At 35.0% G+C, this 22806-nt stretch overlaps 1 protein-coding gene across 4 annotated transcripts in view; it reads right to left on the bottom strand.

The window, feature by feature from the left end:
* Positions 1-22806, bottom strand: part of BRD1 (bromodomain containing 1) — a 59706-nt gene that overhangs the window by 5187 nt on the left and 31713 nt on the right. For 2 of the 4 annotated variants that reach the window (XM_062018408.1, XM_062018415.1), the window contains exons 8-11: positions 21829-22317; positions 8016-8151; positions 6054-6181; positions 723-832 (exon numbers count right to left, since the gene is read on the bottom strand). In XM_062018408.1, coding sequence (XP_061874392.1) covers positions 723-832; positions 6054-6181; positions 8016-8151; positions 21829-22317 — 863 coding nt within the window. Of the gene's footprint in view, positions 1-722; positions 833-6053; positions 6182-8015; positions 8152-12670; positions 12910-21828; positions 22318-22806 lie in introns of those variants that run through there. The other 2 variants (XM_062018423.1, XM_062018432.1) reach the window with 2 other exon arrangements.

The following is a 22806-nucleotide window of genomic DNA, read 5'->3' as shown; positions in this document are numbered from 1 at the left end:
ACAAGGGGTAATGGGATGAAGCTGGAACACAAAAAATTCCACTTAAACGTGAGAAAAAACTATTTCACTGTGAGGGAGCAGTGGCACTGGCTGCCCAGGGAGGGTGTTGCATCTCCTTCCTTGGAGGTCTTCAAGAGCCGCCTGGACAGGTTCCTATGCAACCTGATCTAGGTTGACCTGGTTGTGCAGGGGGGTTGGACTAGATGATCTCTAAAGGTCCCTTCCAACTATTCTATGATTCTATGTTTGGAGTAATAGCATTTGTCTTCCCAAGTAACTGTTACACACAAAGCCCTGCTTTCCTGGAGACGGCTGAGCACCTGCCTGATGGTGGGAAGGAGTGAAAGATCTCCTTGCTTTGCTTTGCTTGTGTCCACTGCTTTTACTTTACCTATTAAACTGTCTTTTCTCACTTTTACTCTTCTGATTCTTTTCCTCATTCCACTGAGGTACAAGTGAGCTGTGTGGGACTATTGCCAGCAGGGGTTTAGCCATGACAACAGCTAGTGTACATCTCAAAAGATGCATAAGGTAAGGTAGTAAAAGTTATTGACTTGACATTTAATATTGTAATAACTTTACAAACTGGATGGAGGGTAAAGAGGGCAGAATAATCCACCTTTATTCAACATGAATGGGAATTTATCAATTACCTTAAGCTTATGCATCAGTATCTTCTGAAACAGTATCATTAGTGTACTGACGGGAAGCTGTGTACTTACCAGAGCTGGATAAGAAGGATAGCCACTGCATTTGGCCCATACTACTTTTAGAGGCTCAAGAACAGATGTTGCAGCATCAGTTGAAATCCACATGCTGCTATGCCCAACTTCTAAGAACAAATAATAATTAAATAAAAAATTAAAATATATAAAAAAATGAAATCTCATACAAATCTTCTGCAGTTGTTTCCTTATCAATATCTCATGATCATTAGAATCCAAATACCAATACCTTTCCTGCACATATCAATAAAAAGCAGATAATGTTCATAACAGTTCTTTAAATGATACCAGTACTTTAATCCAGGCGTACAGATATAGAACAAGTTTTTAGATACTTCTACAAACAGAACAGTTTAAAAAAACTTAATTCTCAGAAAGTAAGTGCTTGCCAAATTCTAATACTCCTTTCTCTCTGAAAAAACTCAACAGAAAACAGAGAATTATGGTACTCCAAATAACCAGCTTCTTCTGAAACTACGACAACAATCCTGTCAAACAGGTATTGAAGAAACAAGCTGTACGGTATGATTCCAAAGTATTGGATATCCATAGTAGGATTAGTATCTGGCAACTGACAATGCTTGTCTGGTATACTCTTCAATTGTTATGCACAAAATCTAATGTGTTTTAATTTCTATTTATTTAATCGGCCCTTTGCATCAAAGTTCAAAAAGAACAACAGTGTTGAAGGAAGCAGCTGCAATAGTTGCTTTTTCCCTCTCAGGAGGCAGCATAACAGAAAACTGAGTTTATGTTACTGTCCACTTCTACCAGAATCCTCCATTTTCTTCTCTGTTGCTCACCACTGCATTGGAACATGACACAGGTTTAAGCCTTTCAGCCAATCAGAACTGCAATTGGTCCCCTAGAAACACAGGGATACGGTGAAGGGACTAGGCAGTTATCCACTCAAGATCCTTTATCTGCCCTTTTCCACCCGCCCCTCCCCGGGGATGTAAAAAGTAAGACAACAGCAATGAAAGTTTACAAGCTGTAAAGGAGAGGAGGCACTTCTTGTATGTGAAAAAGTGGTACAAAAAATATAGTTCAGAGGTCGCAGTCACTCTTTTTTTTTTAGCAGTAAGGCAATACTTAATACAGTAGCCCTCTTCTTGCCAAAATACAATTTATTCCTCAATTCTCCCCAGTCTGCTGCTACTTAAAATGGGAAATGCTTATTAGTAATGAAATGTAGCCTGCAGATACACGTTCTGTCTCAACATCACAAAAAAATAATGGAAAAGAAGTGGTTTCAGACCACAGAATATGTTCTCTACAATATATTCTAGGTCACTTTTCAGCCATAGGCTAATCCATTCTTTTTTTTTATATATAAATCATGCAATGGTACCAACATTTCAAGAATATAGTTAATTGGGAAGTCTAACTTCAGAGATTCCCAACTACGTAACATCAGTTATCGAAATGCAATAGCTCATAGTAACTTGCCACCACAGCATAATTAAGACATTAGATGCTTTTGAAGCTAAAAGTTGTTACAGGTTCTATTAAAGGCATCGGTGTCATAGAAGAAAGACAATCTAATGCCATTTTCCCAATGTCTTTAAGGTCTTGAACAAGTTTCCTAAAGAAAACCAGATATCTCTGCCACCAATTCCAGCAGGCTTTACAGGAGATCTTTTAATTACTGGATTCCGTTGCACAAAACAATGACACTTATTGTCTTATTTACACTACTTCTTACTGAACTACACAACCTTGGCAAACAGTTACTAAATCTATTTACTAGCTTATTTGTTCCTTTCTTTATATTTTTAAAGAAGCCATTCTAGAACATCTTTCACTTTCTCTTTAAAAGCTATAATAATATTATTCAGATTTACAAACACATAATACACACAAATATAATGCCTATAGGCAGTCCTGTTACAAGTATAACTGACTACATAAAATACTGGATATTATGGAGAGACACATTAAATCCAGATGACTCTTTTTAATAGTATCTCAGAATACCTATCAGAGTAATTGCTAACACATTTAGGCAACATCTTTACTCCTTTGCTGTATTAATACCAGTATGTGATGTATTCACACACCAATCAGAATCATGAAGGTTTGGATTAATGTATACCTCATACACAGGCTATTTTGAAAAATATAACTTTATCTAGTACATAAAAGCAGTATAAGTCCTCTTCTTCAAGGCAGTTAACAAGAAAGAAAAGAAACTTACATTGTTGTCAGCTGCAGAGTTTGTATGAAATAAAGAAAATAGTATTTAATGCTGACTAGAAGGTCATCCACAATCTGATAGAATGCACACAGCCAGACTCCCTCAGAGACTTCTTGGGTGTCAGTGAGGAAGAGTCTGAGAATTTTTCCTAGTCAGAATTTATTCCATGTGTTGATAAGGAGTTACTACACTAGTGCAAATGGTTGCCAGTTTTCTTTTACAAAACAAAGCCCCCTTTATGTCCTCATGTTATGAGAGACAACGAATTTAAGTTAGCAGTCAGGATAATGTACTGCTGAAGTTTTTAAACAACAGTATTCCCACCAGCTGAAAACCAACAGTACTGAAATATTACGAACTAGACTTAAGATCTTACATCCTTTACTATAAAGCTAGGGATGCCTGATTATACTTTTCCTCCCTTTATAGATTTCTTTTCTTATCACAGTATTTTAAAAAGCAGCTAGTGTGTTTTTTCAGCATCATTCTTAGAATCCTTGTGTTTAGTTTTTTTCGGAAGTTGAGTAAGACACTCAATAGGTGCCAGCATTACAAGTCTCAAAACTTTAAGGCACTTCTCTCTTCAAAAATGGAGCTAAGAACTTCAAATCCAGTAACTGCATCGCTTTTGGCAAGACAAATGAGCTCTTCCCAGGCCAGTCTTATTTTAAACCAAAAATTTCATCTACATAGAGAAGTGCATTTACTGAAAGATAACCAGTAACAGTGCACAGTGTTTTCTTTTTTTCTTTTTCTCTTTTTTTTTTTAATTATAGTGAAAATTGATTTTAACACCTTACACTGAACATATTTAAGCTCCAAAACTATCACTACCCAAGAAGTAGCTGTGGTATCTGCAGCAAAGATGGATCATTCTTTAGCACAAGTGATAGAGACTTTCTTTTTATTCTGTGACTCTTGGTTGTACAAGATGTTCTCTCTGCTAGAAATGTCACCTGTTGAAATTAAGACCACACAGAGGAGAAAAGTATTTTGAGTCAAATGAGGCAAAATGTTGCCCTACAACTTGCCTACTGCCCACTCCTGTGCACCAGCGTAATGTGATTGAAGGAAAAGACAACATTCAGACACTGCTGGAGTAAACTTATTGAGGGGGAGAAAAAACCCCAAGCAAAAATGAGGAAGTGGACAAACTGGCTGGACAAAGATGGGAACAAAGAATTGAAAAGCAGAATAAAAAGCATGAGAGATAAGAAAACAAGAGATAGATAATAATCTTGGATGAGGGAACAAGGAATGGACAGGTAAAACGACTGCACAGGGCTCAGGAGGGATAGGCTGGAGAACACATTGTCACTTTGTCAGAGCAACTTACAGTCCATACAAAGGAATCCAAGACCTACAGCCTCAGCAAATCTCTGTATACAGCAGCTATACCACTCATAGTATGTGTATGTTCATCTTCCACTGCTCTTTGACACCAAGGACAATGGATAATTCTACTTGAAGGACAGAATTCTGAGTAATTTTAAAAATTTTGTATCCACACCTAAAAAACCAATATAAACTTCACATTTCAGTATAGAACATGTTTTTCTCTAATATAACTTGTCCAGCACAAGTGGACCTGGTTCTGAATCATACCTCAGTCTCACAAGTCAAAGATGCTGAATGTGGCAGCAGTATTACAGAAAACAGCATGCCCTAATTTGCACATCTGTCTGTCACCTCAAAAGCACTCTTCTAACACTGCGTTTGGACTAAAGTATTTCAGTTTGCTTGCATTACTATGATTATGTCCATTAATCAATGTAAAATTGCATCCCATCATAATGGCAGTATTATAACACATCATAAGTTTTAATAAGGCATCTTGTAAATAGAAACAAGATATTTCTTGGGCTTAAAGGCAGCCTAATTCTAAGCACTGTGTTTATTTCTAAAGCACATGCATTCTAACAGAACTTTTTGAGACACTTTGCCCTTTATTTACGGTTCTGTTAAAAATCTGTTATATCATTAATAAAAGCGAATCATGATAAAATTTCAGTTATGTACAGAACGTAAGCAGAAGTCTTCACTTCATTCCTACTTATTTCCTCACCTTCATCTGCTGCAGAGGGCAGCCAAGACCTCAAATTAGACAGAATATATGGCAATATATAAAATAATGCTGTTGAATTTCATTTACTCCTCCTTTTAGACAGTTGTAGAATGCATTTGAGAACAGACAGAATTAAGAGCGATCAGGAGTTCTGAAAAAATGGGTACAGGAATTCTAAGTGGGAAGTGTTAAATGTAAGACTATCAAGGACAGGGTAAGAAAAACAGAAAAGGTTAAATCCTGTATAAAGGGGTTACCATACAGATAATAAAAATACTAAACCTGAGAGTCATGAAGCAGTAGCTGAAAACTGATTAGCTGCAAGAAAGAAAAACAAAACTGATCATGTAGGGAGGAAAGAACAGACTAAGGCAAACAGTCAGATAAAAACATTTAGACAAAAAGAAAGTCCTGGACAAGGAACATCCAGGATGAGGGGGAGAAGAGCTGGAAGGTCAGACACTAAAGAAAGGCCTGCTAGACACTGCAACGCTGACAACTTCTGTGTGGGAGTGCTGCATCACACAAATACAGTTCTTAGGGAAGAGATGACCTACTTAAATCTTGTAATGCAATTAAAATATTGAAACAGCCGGAAAATGTTTCAAGAGAACATAAGTATTTCCCTAAAATTTGGTATCTTGCTCTACTCTTTATTCCTAGAAATTTCGACTTCTTTCCGATTCCAAGCTTTTCCTGAATCTAAGCAGATCATGTCTTACTCATTTGTCAATACATTTATGTAGAACAGCATACAAGGAGTAAACCCTAAACCAAGAAGTCCAAAGAAAGATATTGACAAAACCACACACAGTACTTCAGGTAAAGGTTTGTTTGTGTTACCAGAGTAGCTTGCTCACTGTGAATATTACTTATTAATAAAAAAAACTCCAAATAAAGTACTATTCTCTTATCTCCAAAGTCTTTAAAAGAGTCAAAAACAGAAACAAGTAGTTCATTTTCTGAATGCTTAATGTATTCAGCAGTAGAAAATAGGAATGTTAGAATCTGTCAAATAAATGGAAAAGAATTATAGCTATACAAGAATACCATTATTGATACTTACCAGCTGCAATTCTCGCTGCTTTGGCATAGTTTCCATTTTCAATGCATGATATCAATTCACTTCGGTCTTCCAGTGTGTGTCTTCGTATCAGTGCAGGTTTACCTTTACCACACTTTGGTAGGCTGAAACTACGAAAGCACTAACATTAAAATCATTACTTGATAATTAACATTGTTTGCTATAAATCAAGACTTTGAAAAAGTATTTTAAACTAATCAGTACACAATAAAATCACAGCAGCAATCTCTCAGAAATGCTATGTTACAAACATAAACAACACCACAAAAGCCTGGTTATCAGCAAAGACAAACTATGCAACTGCACCTCAGTTGCTCAATTGCTGTACAGGTTATACACACACAAATCAGACACGCCTCCAGTGTTACAGTGGATACTGGCCAACACACTTCCTCCGCTCCAACAGTTCCACTCTATTAGGAAACACAATTATTTTCTCTTTCATTTTTCAAGTCTTTCAGTTGTGGAATGTCTATACACAAAATGGGAAATTTCTTCTCTGTATGTTTGAATTTTCTTTAAAAGTTAAAGAATTGGAACAATTATTCTAGCTTAAATCACATCTAAAAGAGATGCAATATTAAATTGTTTCCGAAAGCCTGTCTGACTTAAGTGCATTAACACCACACCCTTAAACAGTTTAATATCAATTCTGAACACATAAATAAAGCCGCCTTTTTTGTCTGTCTTAACAGATTTACTCTATGCATCTGTACTCCCCATCCTTACAGCCTAGGACTGGAGACAGCTACCTTTTACCTAGGGCCTAGTGTGTTTTTGGAACATGTGCACCATTGGTAATGGAGAAATATTTATTAACGCTGGCAGAGGTGACCTCTCTGACAGTCCTATCTAACAACGAACTTCAGAAACAGAATGTCAATAGCTGGTATACAAGTTCTATAATCATTGCAGCAAGTAGCCAGTAAGACAAAACAGACTGATATTCTGCTGTTCCACAGCTACGGAATTCACCTTTCCTGCTGCCCTGGTTTTGGCTGGATAGATTTAATTTTCTTCCCAGCAGCTGCTACAGGGCTGTGTTTTGGGTTTGAGAAGAACACTGATAACACAGGAATGTTTTGGTTATTGCTGAGCAGCACTTGCACAGCATCCAGGACTTTTCTGCTTCTCACCCTGCCCTGCCACTAAGGAGGCTGGGGGTGCACAAGAATCTGGGAGGGAGCATGAGCAGGACAGGGGACCCAAACTAGCCAAAGGGCTATTCCAGACCATAGAAGGTCATGCCCAGTATATAAACTGCAGGGAGTTGGCTGGGAGGGGTCGATGCTGCTCAGGCATCAGTCAGCATTGTGCATCACTTATTGGGAGGGTTTTTTGGAATGTGGTTTTTTTAAGTTTCTCTTTTTGTTATATTTATTTTCATTACAATTATTGTAACTATATAGTATTGTTATGGTTGTTGTATGTCATTTTAGTTAGCAAACTGTTCTTATCTCAAACCATAAGTTTTGTTTTTGTCTTTGTTCCCTGATTCTCCTGCTCATCCCACTGAGGTGGACGGGGACAGTGAGTGAGCACCTGCTATGTACTTAGTTGCTGCCTAAGGTTAAGCCACAACACTTGTGTACAAGATTATACTTTGGAAATTGCTTCTCTCTTCCCTTCACACCCAATTTCAGTGTTCATGAACAGGAAGGTAATTAAAGTAACATAGTATACAGAGAAACATGTATATGTACCTACACAAAGAAAGACAAGCACAGTCAAGTAGAAAGTGTAACTGTTCAAATCTGCAACAACCTGAATTCAGTAAAAAATGATCAGCAATCCTGGAAAGGTGTCTCAGATCTGACACGCAACACAGAAAATTTAAACGCATTCTTTTTTTTCTAAAATTTATGTACATAAGCACGAGACACAAGGACTAAAGAAAACTGATACATTCATTCTCAAATTTATATTTCAGATTTACAGTTTTACCTTGAGTTACACAGAAGACTGTTACTAGATGAAATACTAGATTCTGATGCACAGCGGCGACGAGGTTCAACTTTTCTTCCTGGAGTATCATCTAATGCTCTGTCTTTACTTCCATCTCCAAAACCATTTGACAGTCCTAGAGCATAACAAAAATATAGTACGTCAAACTCGAAATCACATCATTTTGATTAAGAATTTTTGGTATTTATACACTGCATGATTATTGTTCTGTACTTCAAGTAGTCTGATATGACGAAGAAGAAAGAACATGAATATTAACAAACTATTTCATTTCTAAACATAGTACTATAAATACAAGGTTAGACACTCAAGGCTGCAGAAGGTGGCTAGAAAAAACAAATTAAAAAAGTTACAAACCAGGCAGATTTACCAAGTCAACACAAGACTCATTTGAATACCATGTTACAATCGTAAGTCAAAACTACAAATTCTTTTCAAACACTAGAAGCAAAGAGTAGCAGGAACTCCCTCTTGACACTTATCTAGTTATTCCTGAAAGTCTTTCCACTTTAGTAAACTCAGACTGACATTACCATGTCAGTTTTCTGTGATCAAAAATCAGTAATATGCACATTACTCTTTTTGACTATCCTTCCTCTGCACAAGTTTATATAACATCTAGTGATACTATATTTTAATTTCATAATTATAATGAAAATGTAAAAATGGCTTTTACATTACAAGCTACTGATCTGATGGGCTGCTAATCCTGCTCTGGAACTGTGTAGTTCTTATTAAGCCATTTCCATATGTGACTAAAGAGACAAATGAAGAGGTTTAAAATAGTGTTCTGAAGACTTTCCAAAGGGGAGTGGATGGTAGAAATTAGGATGAAGAATCCAACACAGGCTCAAGAGTATTAACTAAAGTGAGTGTATAAAGACGTTACTAGCCTGCAATCAGCTAATGCAAGCTGTAGACTCCAAAAAGAACAAAACTTTATCATTAATTCCATTCTACGCACACTTATTTCTTTAGAAAAAATTGAAGTCTTCACTTAAGGCATCTGACCATCATGCTTCTCAATGCAAGGAAGAGCTACCCATCCCAGCCATCCTATAACCAGTCTTAAAGGTTATGATGATCTTTGCTCATTCAGACAAATAAGCTTACCTAACTTCACATGCCTCTCCATAGAGTATTATAAGAAGACAATTATGCCAGAACTGACTTTATTAGCTTCTAATTGTTCCAGTCTGTTTGCTACTAAGACCTCTGCAAAGAAGGCTGACAACTAAGGAATTTCAGCTTAGCAAATTACTCTGTACAATCCAGTCACATTTCAAGGCATTTCCATACAGTGATTTATGGGACTTTCCCCCTCCACCCCAAGGAGACCTTCCATTTGGATTATCAACACAATTTTACATTTTTGAGACAAAAACGAGAATTTATTGAGCAACCTGAAAGACTTACAGATGAGCATTCTCTCCCATTGTCATTTAGATGAAATTGCAGAACATTTATTTAAAAGCATCTGTTTTGTAACTGCTATATTTGCTTTGTTTCCTACACAAGAAAAATAGGACAAAGGGAGCATTGTCTTGAGTGTGCCTGAACAGATATTACTGATTAATCTCCTTATTCTCAGCAAGTGAGAACAGGCAGAGAATAAAGAGTTCAGTCCTAGACTATGCTGAAAAACCTGTCAGAAAGCTTAAATTCCCCTATAAACCATCACAGCACACTTCCCATTGAATCTCAAATGAAAAGCTGAAAAAATATCCTGCAAAGATAAAAATGAGATCTCTTAGGTCTCTGCAAAAAGGGTATTTTTTATTCTTAGATCTCCTGCCAGACCATTTTTCAAGGGAAGTGTAGAAAACGTTTTGTTTTCACCTAACCACAAGCCTGAGACGTGTTACTCGTTATTATTCAGGCATCTAGCTAATATACATCAGCTATCAGCAGAAATAAGTTAGATCACAGATTAAATTTTAAAGACAGATTAAGTAATTATTGCTACCAGAACCAAAGCACATTCCCAACATACTCCTAAAGTGGAAGGAAACGTCTGTTTATTCTTAAGAGCATGTATAAAATATGTAACCATATGTATGGTCAAATATGACTCGACTGCCTATCTCTGCATACACTGATTCTGCACATGTATGTACATCCAGGACAAAAAAAAAAAAAAAAAGGAAGTAGTTTCACCTTTTGATTGCTTTCATCAGTTATGACTATGCTGCTGCTGAAATGGGTATTTTGGCACTCAGTCCCTTGCAATGGTTTCTTATCATCACCATGTCAATACAAAGAAATATGTGGTCATAGTGATGCACTAGTTTTCAGTCATGCACTGGGGAAAGCAAATGTGATGGCTGATACTAACAAGCAAGGGATGCAACAGAAACATGGCAACAATAGCAATGGAGACAGCTCTCTGCAGTAGTAGTCTAGTCTTATACTAGTTTAAAACATCATCTACATTACAAGTGTATTGCCTCACTTAATTCACTAAAGTAGGTTTTAAGATCACTAAGCAAAGTTTTTTCAAGCTGTAGAATGGTTACTAGCAGTGGGGGGAAAAGCCCACACACACTATAATGACAAAAAAGGAATACTGAAGTACAAAATAATTTCAGGCTTCTCAGACACATATCTCTTGCTTGTGGAAGTATGAAAAGCCAGGAACATGCAAGCTATCAGCAGCAGTAATTTTACTGAATATCAAAAGCCCAGAATGATATAACCTTAAACAGTTCTTGAGAGTCAAGTTCATATACTCCACTCCTCAGAAATTACAAGTAATATGTATTATTTTAAGAAAGGAAGGTCTCAAAGCTTATTTTAAACAAAAGACAAAACACACAGATGCAGCAGTTCCCAAGTGACCTTGTTAACTTGCCAGAAAAATGCAGGCAATAAAATACAAGTGCTTTATGGTATCACTGATACAAAAATAAACAGATATACTACATTTTTATGCTGTAATTGGGAATTTGGGATTTTTAAAATCATTAAAAAATCTCCAGTGAACCAAGAAACACTCAATCTCCTGCAGATACTAGAACAAGTGAGATTAAAGAAGATCCCTATTTGCTTGTGAATCAAGAAACACCCAATCTCCTGCAGATACTAAAACAAGTGAGATTAAACAAGATTTCTATTTGCTTGAAGGAATTTACATTTTATTGGCTCGTAAGATATTACTAAGAAAGTCAAATGAAGAAAATCCATGGGAAAAGTAACGCATCCTGCTTTTGAGGATTAGTAGTTTGGGTAAGCTTGCAACAAACCTTTATGAGCCATTTACATTTTCCAAAAGCTCATGATTTTGATAGATCAAATGAGCTTTCTCTGCAGTCATGGAGAGAAACTTTATTAGGTCATGTACTGAACTTCTTATACATATCCACACACCAACATCCTTGCCTGAGAACAATCCCACTTAAAAAAATCCCAAACTAAAATCTTTCATTAGTGAATAATTTTTTATATTCCCATCTGTTAAACTGCTTCAAAAAAACCAGTCCACTCAGAGGCACAACTTTTTTTCATTGAAAAAATGTAATTCACAAAGAGTGATGTCTGCTATCCATCCTAAATGCAGGGTTAACTGCCAGTTTCTGCCTTCAGCTCCAGACTGCAATTTACATAGAAAATTTACTACATATCAATCATGGCATATAACTATTTTAAAACTAAAGAAATGCTAACAAACAACTGTTATCCAAGAAGAAAAAAACCACAAACCAGTAAGCCAAAGATTATCAGCTTGCTACTTTTTCACAGGTTTCTCACTTGCCTGAAAACTGTATTTTATTGGGGAAAGTTTCAACTTTTTCTCAACAGTAGCAGTTTGTTCTTAAGCTGCAATTCAAACTTCATTGACTGCCTACATCAAGCAAGTCAGAACCTTGTTGTTCATATCAAACTAATGGAAGCAGGAAAAAGTAACTAATGAAAGACACCAGAAGTTCAGAAAAAATGAGAGAGGAACAAAACTCAGGATAGTCCAAGGAGCAGTATGCTCCATGCATGGACAAAATGCTGCCACTGAATACAGAACTGTGCATTTCACACTGTAATTGCATCTTGCAGTTCTGCTGAAACAGAAGAAATGGAACAATTTTTAAAGCACTTAAAACTGTATTATGCATAGCCTGATGCAAAAACCAAGTATCTTCAAATGTAAGATGAAGTGCTCTATTAAAACCACAGCTGAAGAGCTGAGAAATAATTAAAACTGTTAAATAATTTCAATACCTAAAAAAGTGGGAATATTCAAAAAACAACTGCACACAGTGTACCAGCACTCATATAACACTATCCAGGCTCATTTTACCAAGCAAGGACTAATCAAGACCTGACTTGTGCACTTACCCACCACCAGTGATGTCAGTCTTCATTAAAATATATAAAGAAAAAAATGTGTATTTTACTAATGCTACATAAGTGCACTAAGAGGGAAAACATTTTTTGATACTCTTTACTGCTCCAAGGAGGATTAGACTGGTTTTTGGGTAAAGGAAGAGGATGGAGGTGAAACATTCTGAACTAATCTGCTCTTACATGGCATGTTTTGAGAATAAGAACGCTGGGACTGGTAAAAATCTGCGACCAATTTGTGTCACATATACTACAACATGTACAACTTTATAACTTACGGAAATGGGGAAATATATTGAATGAAGAGCATAGTTTCATATATGTCAAAGACTTCCTCCAACAGTGTTCATATTTTTTTTTTTGTTTTAAGGATGGCTGGTGTCTCCAACATGATCCAAAATAATTACTTCAAATGTAATTGTCTTTCTGTGTTCCAAAATGATCATTTAATTGAATTCCATTCCATGTTGAGGATAACAGAAAATAATTAGGATCCAAAGAGATAAATACCCAGCATGATATTAGTTAATATGAGAACCTGGAAGACAGTGAAAAAGCCATTAAGTCTCTCTGAAAGGAAACAGAGCTTTCAAATAAATAAGCCATCCTTACAGCAGTGTCCAGAGACAGTGAGAATGATTCAAGTGTTAATGCATTCTAACACTAATACTCATCTAAAGTTTCAAAAGGTGCAAAACTAATTTAATGTTTTGCTCTGATTCAATCCTCTTTCTTGAAAGAGAAAATAATTGAAAGCACAGAATACAACCTTCATGTGCATGATACCGCATCAAGAACATGGTTTTGAAATGTATCTAAAAGTGCCTCTAAGAAGAACAAGAAGGGGGATGACCCTAATTTAAGAGTATTTCTACATACAGGTATGCACAGAAAGGATAAAGCAATACTTTAAGGTAATAAATAATCAGAAGTTATTTATTGAATATGCAAACCTTGAAAATGAGTGTACTGCAGCAATAGGAAGGCATCCACACAGTTTTTAAAAAGTGAACCTTAGAGTGATCCTACAAATGTCTACTTCCAACAGTAAATCCTGGAGTGCAGAAAGAATATTAGACACAGTCTTCCATTTCCAAATACACAGATGAATATCTGGGCATGTCAAAGTTTACTCCCAAAGCCAGTTACTGACAAAGAAGATAAAGTTTTGTGTAAGAGTCTGTTTGGAAACAAAGCTTTTAAAACTTGCTCCAAACTTGCTCATGGCCAAAGACAGCAAAGAAGGCTCAATGGGAGTACATGACATCACATCTACATGACAAATAACAGCAGTTTTCAAGATCCTAAACAGGAAAATTTCATCTTTATTGGTTTAACTAGCATATAATTAATACAGTAGTAGCTCATTGAAGAATCAGTTTGATGTGTTTCAAAAGAATGCTTCAGAATTAATGCTGTAACTACTGATTTTCTTAAAAATCTGGAAATAAGAAGTGTTTCTGGCTAATCAGATGAGATCTGATAGAACAGTTGATTCTGATCTGCATAACAGAAAGGAAAACTAATCAACATTTTAAAACTACAGCTTTCATAAGATAAGGATTTTCTGTTACTCTGTGCACTACAATAACAGGATCACTGTATTTTTATGCAGGACATTTTAAAATATACAAGTGAGAGGCAACAATAGTGGAGGAGTTTGAAAACATTCCAGAAAACTATGAAAGGAAAAAAAAGCATACAAGTAAAAATGTTTCTCAAAAAAACACATTTTAAAACTTCTTCTAGAAAGTGCCAGGTGTTCTAGCGATATAGAAAAGACTGATGACAGTAGTTGTATAGTAGAAAATGACATTAAAAAGCACCAGTACAAAACTTTTAGAATATAATACTAACTTTACAAATTCAATTCATGGGTCAGATCTAGTTTATGTGGTTTATAACATGTAAAACACACACAGATGACTGTAAAATACAAGGTTTAAGTGCCTAAGTCACACACAGATCAATGGGGTATGTCAATCAGGAATCAAGAAATATAGTGACTACAGAACCATTTACTTCTAATTATCTTGGCAAAAACTACTTATGAGGATTTTAAATCAGAATCTTTTTTTCCAGTTAAGCAATAATGCAAACAGTAAAGTTCCTTTAGAAAAAATACTCTTACACTTTTTCCATTTGAAGATTTCTCTTCTCATCTACCAAATCCTGATTTAAAACAAGTGTTATTAAATAATCAATAAGTATGATTTTCATTCTCAACTCATAATGAAAAAGCATGATAATTATTTATCAATACACTGCAACAAAAACTTAGCACTTAGCAGTGTTTCAGAGCAGTCCAACAGGACCTATGAAGACAAGTTATTCAACTTCCTAAATGGAACTTAATTTCTTTTTCTTAAATGACTATCTAAAGGATTTTATACAGAGCTTTTACTAATTTTTTTTTCTTTCTCTTTGAAAAAAACGTTTCTCTCTAATTGTGAAAACACAATTGCTGGGCATGATATCCAAAGAAAAAAGAAAAGGACTAAGAGGTAGAACTTCAGAGCTGTCTTCTGTAAGTATGTCCTGCAATATTGCTTTATTAAAAATGAAAGAACTAATTTACCATTTGTCTTTTTTAGCCAAGTAAAAAAACCAGTTCCTAATTTGTACTTCCTTCTAGGACAGGGAACAGAAACTGAAACTGAAGCTGATATTTGATTTGAAAGATCAAGGCAGGAATGTCTACCAGAAATCTGCCACTCCAGAGAGGACATACAGAACACAGCCCTATAACAGTTTTTTCCTTCAGTCCTAAAATACTTTTATCTTCCACAAAAAAATATTTTTATAGAACTCGGGAGTACTTAAGTTGTTCTCATCAGCTTAAGGTTAGTTCTCAACCTCTGCTTTTGTCTCCATTTTTTAAAGTGACTTGTTTGAAAGCAAATTCTGAGTGACAGCTCTATTATTACAGCTTTACAGGGAGAGGAAATAGAAAAAAAAATAAAGAGAGAAAGGAAAATGAAAATGGGGGAAATGTTACCATGTTAGGATAGCATTGCCTGACAAAGTCCAAGTGACAGCATGGCCAATAAATATGGTTTTAATACAAAGTAAAAAGCAAGCAAAGTAACAGCAACTTCACTTCAAGTAGTTTACCTATCCTTCAGTAATATATTTTTCTTTTTATGAGATATCTTCTTAATGCAAACACTTCCTTTATGCACACCAAAGAAACTATATCTAGGTACTACAATGAGAAACACAGAAGAGAGCTACCAATTAAAAATATCCCAGAGTATTGGACTGCATCTATGATACACTAAAAGAGTATATACTACCATAATTACTGTTTTACAGAGGAACTACCTCTATGCATGTAACTATATAATGTCTTTTCATCTAGGGGGGAAAAAGGGGGAACATAAAAAAAACCAAAACAACCCAATCCCACACAAATCTTTTATGAGAGACATTCATCTCGTAGTGAATCATTCAGGGAACTGTCTCCACTCACAGCAGAGATTTTTTTTTTCCTTGAATGTCTTCATTTAAATTATTTCTTCTCTCATTAGTGCTGTCACTTTTTAGATTTTCTTTCTAAACCTGATTGAGGTATTTTGTCCCTGTTTCAATTTTTTCCTTGATTTTTTTAATATGCATCACCTGAATTTTTCTTGCTATGCCTACTTTTATCCTATTCACTGCTTTCATGTTTTAATGAGTTCTTAAGGCTGTTGTTTTAAAAAATTTCTGTATGTCTGCATTTTGCTGTCACTAATTTTTAGTGCTTTTGTCTCCAAATCCTTTGCTTTTTAAATTCTTCAACTTTTACCTCACTGTTGTTAATTTTTAATTTTTTTTCCTTAGTGCTATCATTTAAATTTTTCTTTCTCCTTTTCCATTTTAGTTTGCTATTTATTAATTTTTTCCTCATTTCATCAATCCTACTTGTTTTTAAGATACTTTTTTATTCCATTCACTGCCTTTATTTCTTGTCTTTATTGGTGCCTTGGCTTTTAAAATTTTCTTTCTATATTCACTTTTTCCCCTTTAATTATTTCCTCTCTTTCCTTAGTGCCCTTGCTTGTTAGATTTTCATTCTACATCTGTTTTAGTTTGTAGTCCATATATTTTCCTAATCCCCCTTGCTTTTTAACTTTGTTTTCTACTCCTCCTTCTATTCCCCCTGCTGTTTTTAAAAAAACTACTTATTTTCTTTCCTTGGTGTCCTCCCTTTTGAAATTTTCTATGTCTCTGTTTTAGTTTGCCATCACACACTGTAACACATTCATGACTTCATTTTAACTCCTGAATATGTATCTGACAGCACATGAGCCCTCCTACTACCATGGTCTAATCAATTCTAGACAGTCCACACGGAAATATCCTCATATCACAATTCATATCTATGAATAGGCCCAAGAACATAACATAAACAATATTGTAGTAAACTAATTCACTGTCTTATCACAAACACCACCGTTCTTTACCCATCAAATCTACTGGGTTTCATTTAACAGTATGTGTGTGTACTCACTGAAATACACAGGAAGACTCATCAGCCTCACAATGATGCACTGCTAAAAAATAGAGCCTTAATCACTTGTACTTCTGGCTGCCAGGTTTAGTGCCCACAGCTAGAGTTGGAGTCATGGGATTCATTTTTATGATCATCCATCTCTTCTATCAGGCCCGCGGGTGTATTTGTGGAGGCTGGATTAGATGACCTTTAAAGGTGCCCTTCAACCTAAACTATTCTATGATTCCATCATGTTATAAATAGGTAAAAAATCATGGTGATTTGACCAACTCTGGTACCTTATGTAACTGATAAAATGTACTTCAAGATATCTAAGCCAGTGAATTTGAAGGCAGGTCATCTATACTCAGTTCCAACATCACGGCAAATATGTTCATTTATAAGCACAGTGTAGATCTCCATATTCACTATTTTTTTAATACCTTCAATAAATTCCACAGTTCTCTGTTTACAATCTGCACCACACAGAAAAAAATGTGTTAATTGCCATGGATGGAACACACAAGAGGACTATGAAGTTTTGTTGTTTAGAAAACCAAACTTGGGCCAAGAAATGAGCTAAGCATTCAAAATCAAAAAAGAAATGCCAGTAAAAGGCTCCATGAATCCTAATGCACCAAGAAAACCAGAAGATACTGGTATTAGAAAACACATGAATTTTACGTTGGGTGGTGATATTTTTTTTTTAAATAACCCAAAAGATAATACTGTCAAATAAATTAATGATGTGGAGCTTTATAGTGACATGTATTAATAAACCTTATACTAACTTATCGCAATAGTATAAAGCTTATTTTTCAGATGGGACAAAATTCACACTGAAGCTGTAAAAATGTCGTGCTTATCCCCCTACACAATACCACTTGGGTCCTCCAACTTTCTTGAAGGCAGAAATCGGTTCCCTGAGGGGCTAAGGTTGTGCAAAGATAATGGGTGAGAAAGCCTCAGGACTTATCAGCCTTCATCTCCCAAGGCCCCAGAGAAACATCACCGACTATCACCGGGAAACATCACGCAAATGAAATTAAGAAAAGACCTAATTTACATGCGAAATCGGGGACAGGTTGTGTCTTTGTATAGGCGGATAATGTCATCCTATTATTTTGTAACTTTGTAACAAATAGAAGTCAAGCAAGTTGCCGAGTCGGGTGCGCACGTTTGTGGTGGAGCGATTCCATCCCCCGCCCCCGTACGCCAGGCGTTGAATAAACATACCTTCTTTATAACTTTTGAGTTATAGAGTCTGTTTCCCCAAATCATTAACAGGTTTAAGAACCCCCAAAAATGCCGTCAAACATTTTGTAGCAATCAGGCAGAAACAAAGTCAGTTCAATATTTACTAACAGAATTCATAAGGTGCAACTACATTTGTTGCATACTGATAAATGTATGGAAAATATACATTAAGAAATTATAAATTCCCCCAACTCTCAAAAAAACTCTGTGCTTTCTACTGTGTTACATAATTTAATGATCCAATTTATAGTTATTTGTTTACATCTGTTTCAGTGCCTTGAGAAAATCTGTGCAGCTGTAAGAAAGGCAAATGCTACATAAATCATACGTTTCATTGAACTTTTCTATTACTGCTGTGTAGCCAAGATATAGTAGAAAATTAACATACTGCACTACAATAATCACTCTCTGTAATCCTAACTCTATGGTAAGGTAAAATGATTGTTTTAATATAGTATATTCTAAACATTTAGTTTCTAATTCAAACAGAGGACACCAAAACAACGTTAATTACTATCATAAATTTATGAAAGCTTAAACTGAACCTAATCTAGCATTATATAACACTCAAAAGGTATCTTGAAATAATCATTTGTTCCAGGAGTTTATTTTTCCTGTAACACAACTGATAGAGACAATTTTTTAGATGGGCGGTAAAAATCTACTTTCAATCCATTAATTGAATTTTCCCCAAGTGTTAAGAATTGCACCAATTTCCTGATGAAAAGGATTAACCTTTGTTATAAAAGAGAAAGGTAAGTATAGGACAGATATTTTTAAAGGTCATAGAGCTTGTCACAGTTATGATTTGAAATGCCTAAACTTCAAGAATCGTACTTCCATCTCTGATGTAACAGTGTCCAAAGTAAAACCAATCTATCTTCTTTTTGAAATTGCTAGACGCCATATAAAGCAAAACCAAGTATGTATTGGAAATTTTTTAACCTATTTCTACACAATGTGGCCATCAGTTTCCACAAGGAAACTATGGAGAAAGACGTGCTATATATCTGCGTGAAAATGCTCTAGTAGAACACTATTAAATTACAATTTAAAGTTACATTATACTATTGCTTCATATTTTTTTAACAAAGACTCACATATAAAAGTAGGTCAGAGCTTTAAAGCAAACTGCTTTCCTTCCTCACTGAAGGTTAAGTCACATTGTGCAATAGTCCTGTACTTCCAAAAATACCCCCAGTATTTCAATAATTACTTTATATATGAAAAAACAACACCAAAGGAGACACCAAAGTAGTGTGCCAAAGTAACTGGCAGTATCAAATGTAATTCAAGAAAGCATAATTAAAGGATTTCTATGAGAATAACAAAGCACCAAAGTAGGTGTGGGTTTACTTAACTAGGTAAGCTTTAGCCTTCCTTTAAAATTCTCCAGATAAGAACTTGAGTGACAAGAAAAGGGGAAACAAAGAGGAGACTGAGTGAGATGAGGGACAAAACAACTTCCTCAAGTAAAGAAAAAAGACCCTTTGACTATCAATAGGTAAGAAATTTAAAAAAAAAAAAAGTGATTATGCAACCCCTTAGAAAAGTCAATGCTTTGCATATTAAGCAAGTTCCTTTCCACTAGAACTGAGGATATTTAACACACCTATCAGCCAAAGAAAACAGCAATGTTAGTTCATTTTCAACTACAGTGATGTCTCACAAAGCTGCTACCTGACAAGAATGTGTGTAGAAAGCCTAAACAGGCTTTTTCTATCATGGTGTGGCTTTGGAAGGAAAAGCTCATGTCTTCCAAATTCTTTTGAACAAAAACATTTTTCACTAGCAGCATGAAACTAAAATTTTGTGGGAAATAACCAAATATATACATAAAAATGACTGCATACATAATTTCACTTATTTTTATCAGAACACAAATATCTGCATGAACGGACACCAGGTTGCATATGCAAAAGTAAAACAACGCAGCTGATTTAAAATCTTGGAAAGTATCTAGTTTTGTGCTGGTTTCTTGCTGAACTGTAGCTCAAATTAGCTGCAAACTGTAAATTGCTTAAATTAGTCTGGAGACAGAAGTCTGAAAATAACACGAGGCATAAAATCTCCAGTAGAAAGTAAAATGTTTGGTTACAAATGGAAAAAGAATCACAGGAATAAAATTTGATAAGCTGACACATTTCCATGAACTATATATGCTCAAAACCTCCATACATCATTAATCAATAACTAGAACACTTTCTGCTGAATTTAGTTTGACTAAAATATTTCAATTCACATCCACAGTTTGTTGTTGAACAAACAAATAAAAAGTTTAAATATAAATGTCCCGGAAGTATTAGTTCTACATAAATTTAATTCTGTGCATATCTTCATTAGCTTCAAGAAACCAAGACTACTCAAAGAGATGAAACAGAGAAGTAAAAATATAAATTAAAAAGATCTGCTCTTCCTCACCAAGTCTTACTTATTTTCTCATGCTATGATTCCAGCACTTTAAGAATTTTACTCCTCATTTATCATTCAAAAAACCCCAAAACAAAACAAAAATCCTCCATCCAACAAAACAACCCCTCCAAAACACCCAAAAAACCCAACAAAAACACCACAATCAACCAAAATAAAAGCCAGTAATTTACCCTCCTAACCTTCCAAACGTTAAAAACACCCACAAAACACACAAACAGCTTTTGGAGTATATATTATTCGCAATAACTTTTCAAATTAAATTTCTATGTCTTTTATTCAAAGACACAAAACTCCCACATGCTGTTTCCACATCTGCATATGGGTTTTCAACATGACAATGAGACAGTATATTCATTTCAAAGGTAATAGAAAAGTCATAATAATAGGCATAGATAACATTAAATATACTTGAGCAATTTCCTTAATTTATTGGTGAAGTTTGAATAAAACTCTTGTTGAGGAAAATAGCACCGTTAAGTATATTTCCTATTTTTCCTCAAAGACAGTTTTAGTCAAACTTCCATCAATAAACAAAATTATGGTTCTCCAAGAAAAGGCAAAATTAATGTCTTCAACTACACTACACCAGTGTATCAAGATAATGTGGGGTTTTTGAATGTTCTTTACAGAAGTCTCATAGGAGTGTAATATTACACTTAGATTCTTCTGCTTTATTTAATTACAGTATGCAAAGAAACACAGGAAATATTATTGTACTTTCAGATTTTAAGACTCCCATGTGTTATACATGAGTATAACACAGCATTTCATACAAAGTCACCAGTTTCATAACATGAAAATACGCCTGAACCAAAACTGCAGCAACATGAAGTCATCTACTTTCCATGCTCTTCCTTACATGAGTTCTAGTTTTAGAACCATATATGAAATTTCCATGTAATTTAACAGGGAATTTAAAAACAAAAGAAAACAAAAAGGTGATTCACATTTCCTGTTGGTTGCAACAACGGGCAACAGAAAACAGCTCTAAACCAAAAAATTTAATTAAAAAAAAATCGTCTATCCATACACGTAAACTTGCAGGTTCCATTGTTAAAGTGAAAACTGTGAAAACATAATTGGTTAACCAAGTCTAATGTATAAGGCCAAAACAAAAATGAATTGGTAGTTTTCTGAATTTTAAGTACTCCACCATGAGGAAAAACTAATCAAGTGCTAAAATTACCAATTACACGTATGTTAAGATTACCACTAACATGTATGTTAAAAAAATAGCAGGTATGTTAACTTTCAAGATTTATCCATTCAAATAAGTTTTGTAACATTTACCTGTATCCAAGCGCTTTACAGGGGACTCATCATCAACCTCAGAATCTCCACATGCACTCCTTGATCTTTTCCTTGGGTGCAGAAGTGTCTCCAACCTTGGAAGGACTACAGACAAAAAGGTTTTGGTCCCTAGCTGTGGAGAAGTTGGCTGGGTTTCAGTGTTCTTTGCAGACTTTTGGGGGCTTATACTTTTCGATTTGCAGAAGAGAATGGATGTACGTCTGTTTACATCAGTTGATGACTCAGCTACAGCAGAAACAGTCGACTCATTGAGATTACTGTCAAGTAAGTGTTCTGGAGTGTGTCCATTTATTTCTTTCTGAATGGAAGTGCTATATAATTCATTATCAAATTTTACTCTTTTGTAAAGCTTACTCTGCTCTGGATTGAGTTCTACTGGTTTGAGGGTTGGTGGTTCTGAATTAGTCTCCAAGTTTGAAGGAAGAGGTAATGCATCTGATGGTTCAAGTTTAGGGGGAGATTTATCTCCTGAAAAAATTATAAATAGAGTTTGATTTTTGAAAACCTGTAGTTATCAAGTCTATTATAAAACTCACTATAAATGTGCAGCCCACCAAAGAAATTGTTGTTGGAAACAAAGCACAACATTTTAAAAACAAACCTTGTCTAGCAACAATATGTTCCTAGTTAGTAGTTTCTACTTTTATACTGGGAATGTAAAAGGGATAGAAAAGTAAGTGTTTATAATTGGTGTTAACAATTTACACCTGGATAAATACTTTTTTTACTTCTCATGCAGTTATGTTAGTTTCCTTAACTAAAAACTAAGAAAACTACTTTTTTAATTAGAAAGTTGGGGTAGTGGATGATTATCTGTTAAATGTAATTACACTGCCATTCAAGTAAAATTTTGGTAATGCACGCTTTCACCTATTACCAAAGATAAATATTAATCAGGTAAGCACTAAAGTATTTGTAACCTAAACTACTATAGTGAGATAAAATGTGTTATAAAAT

This window comes from Colius striatus, chromosome 1 (assembly GCF_028858725.1).
Source record: "Colius striatus isolate bColStr4 chromosome 1, bColStr4.1.hap1, whole genome shotgun sequence".
Classification (NCBI taxonomy): Eukaryota; Metazoa; Chordata; class Aves; order Coliiformes; family Coliidae; genus Colius; species Colius striatus.
This window is presented reverse-complemented; position numbering and strand designations above follow the sequence as displayed.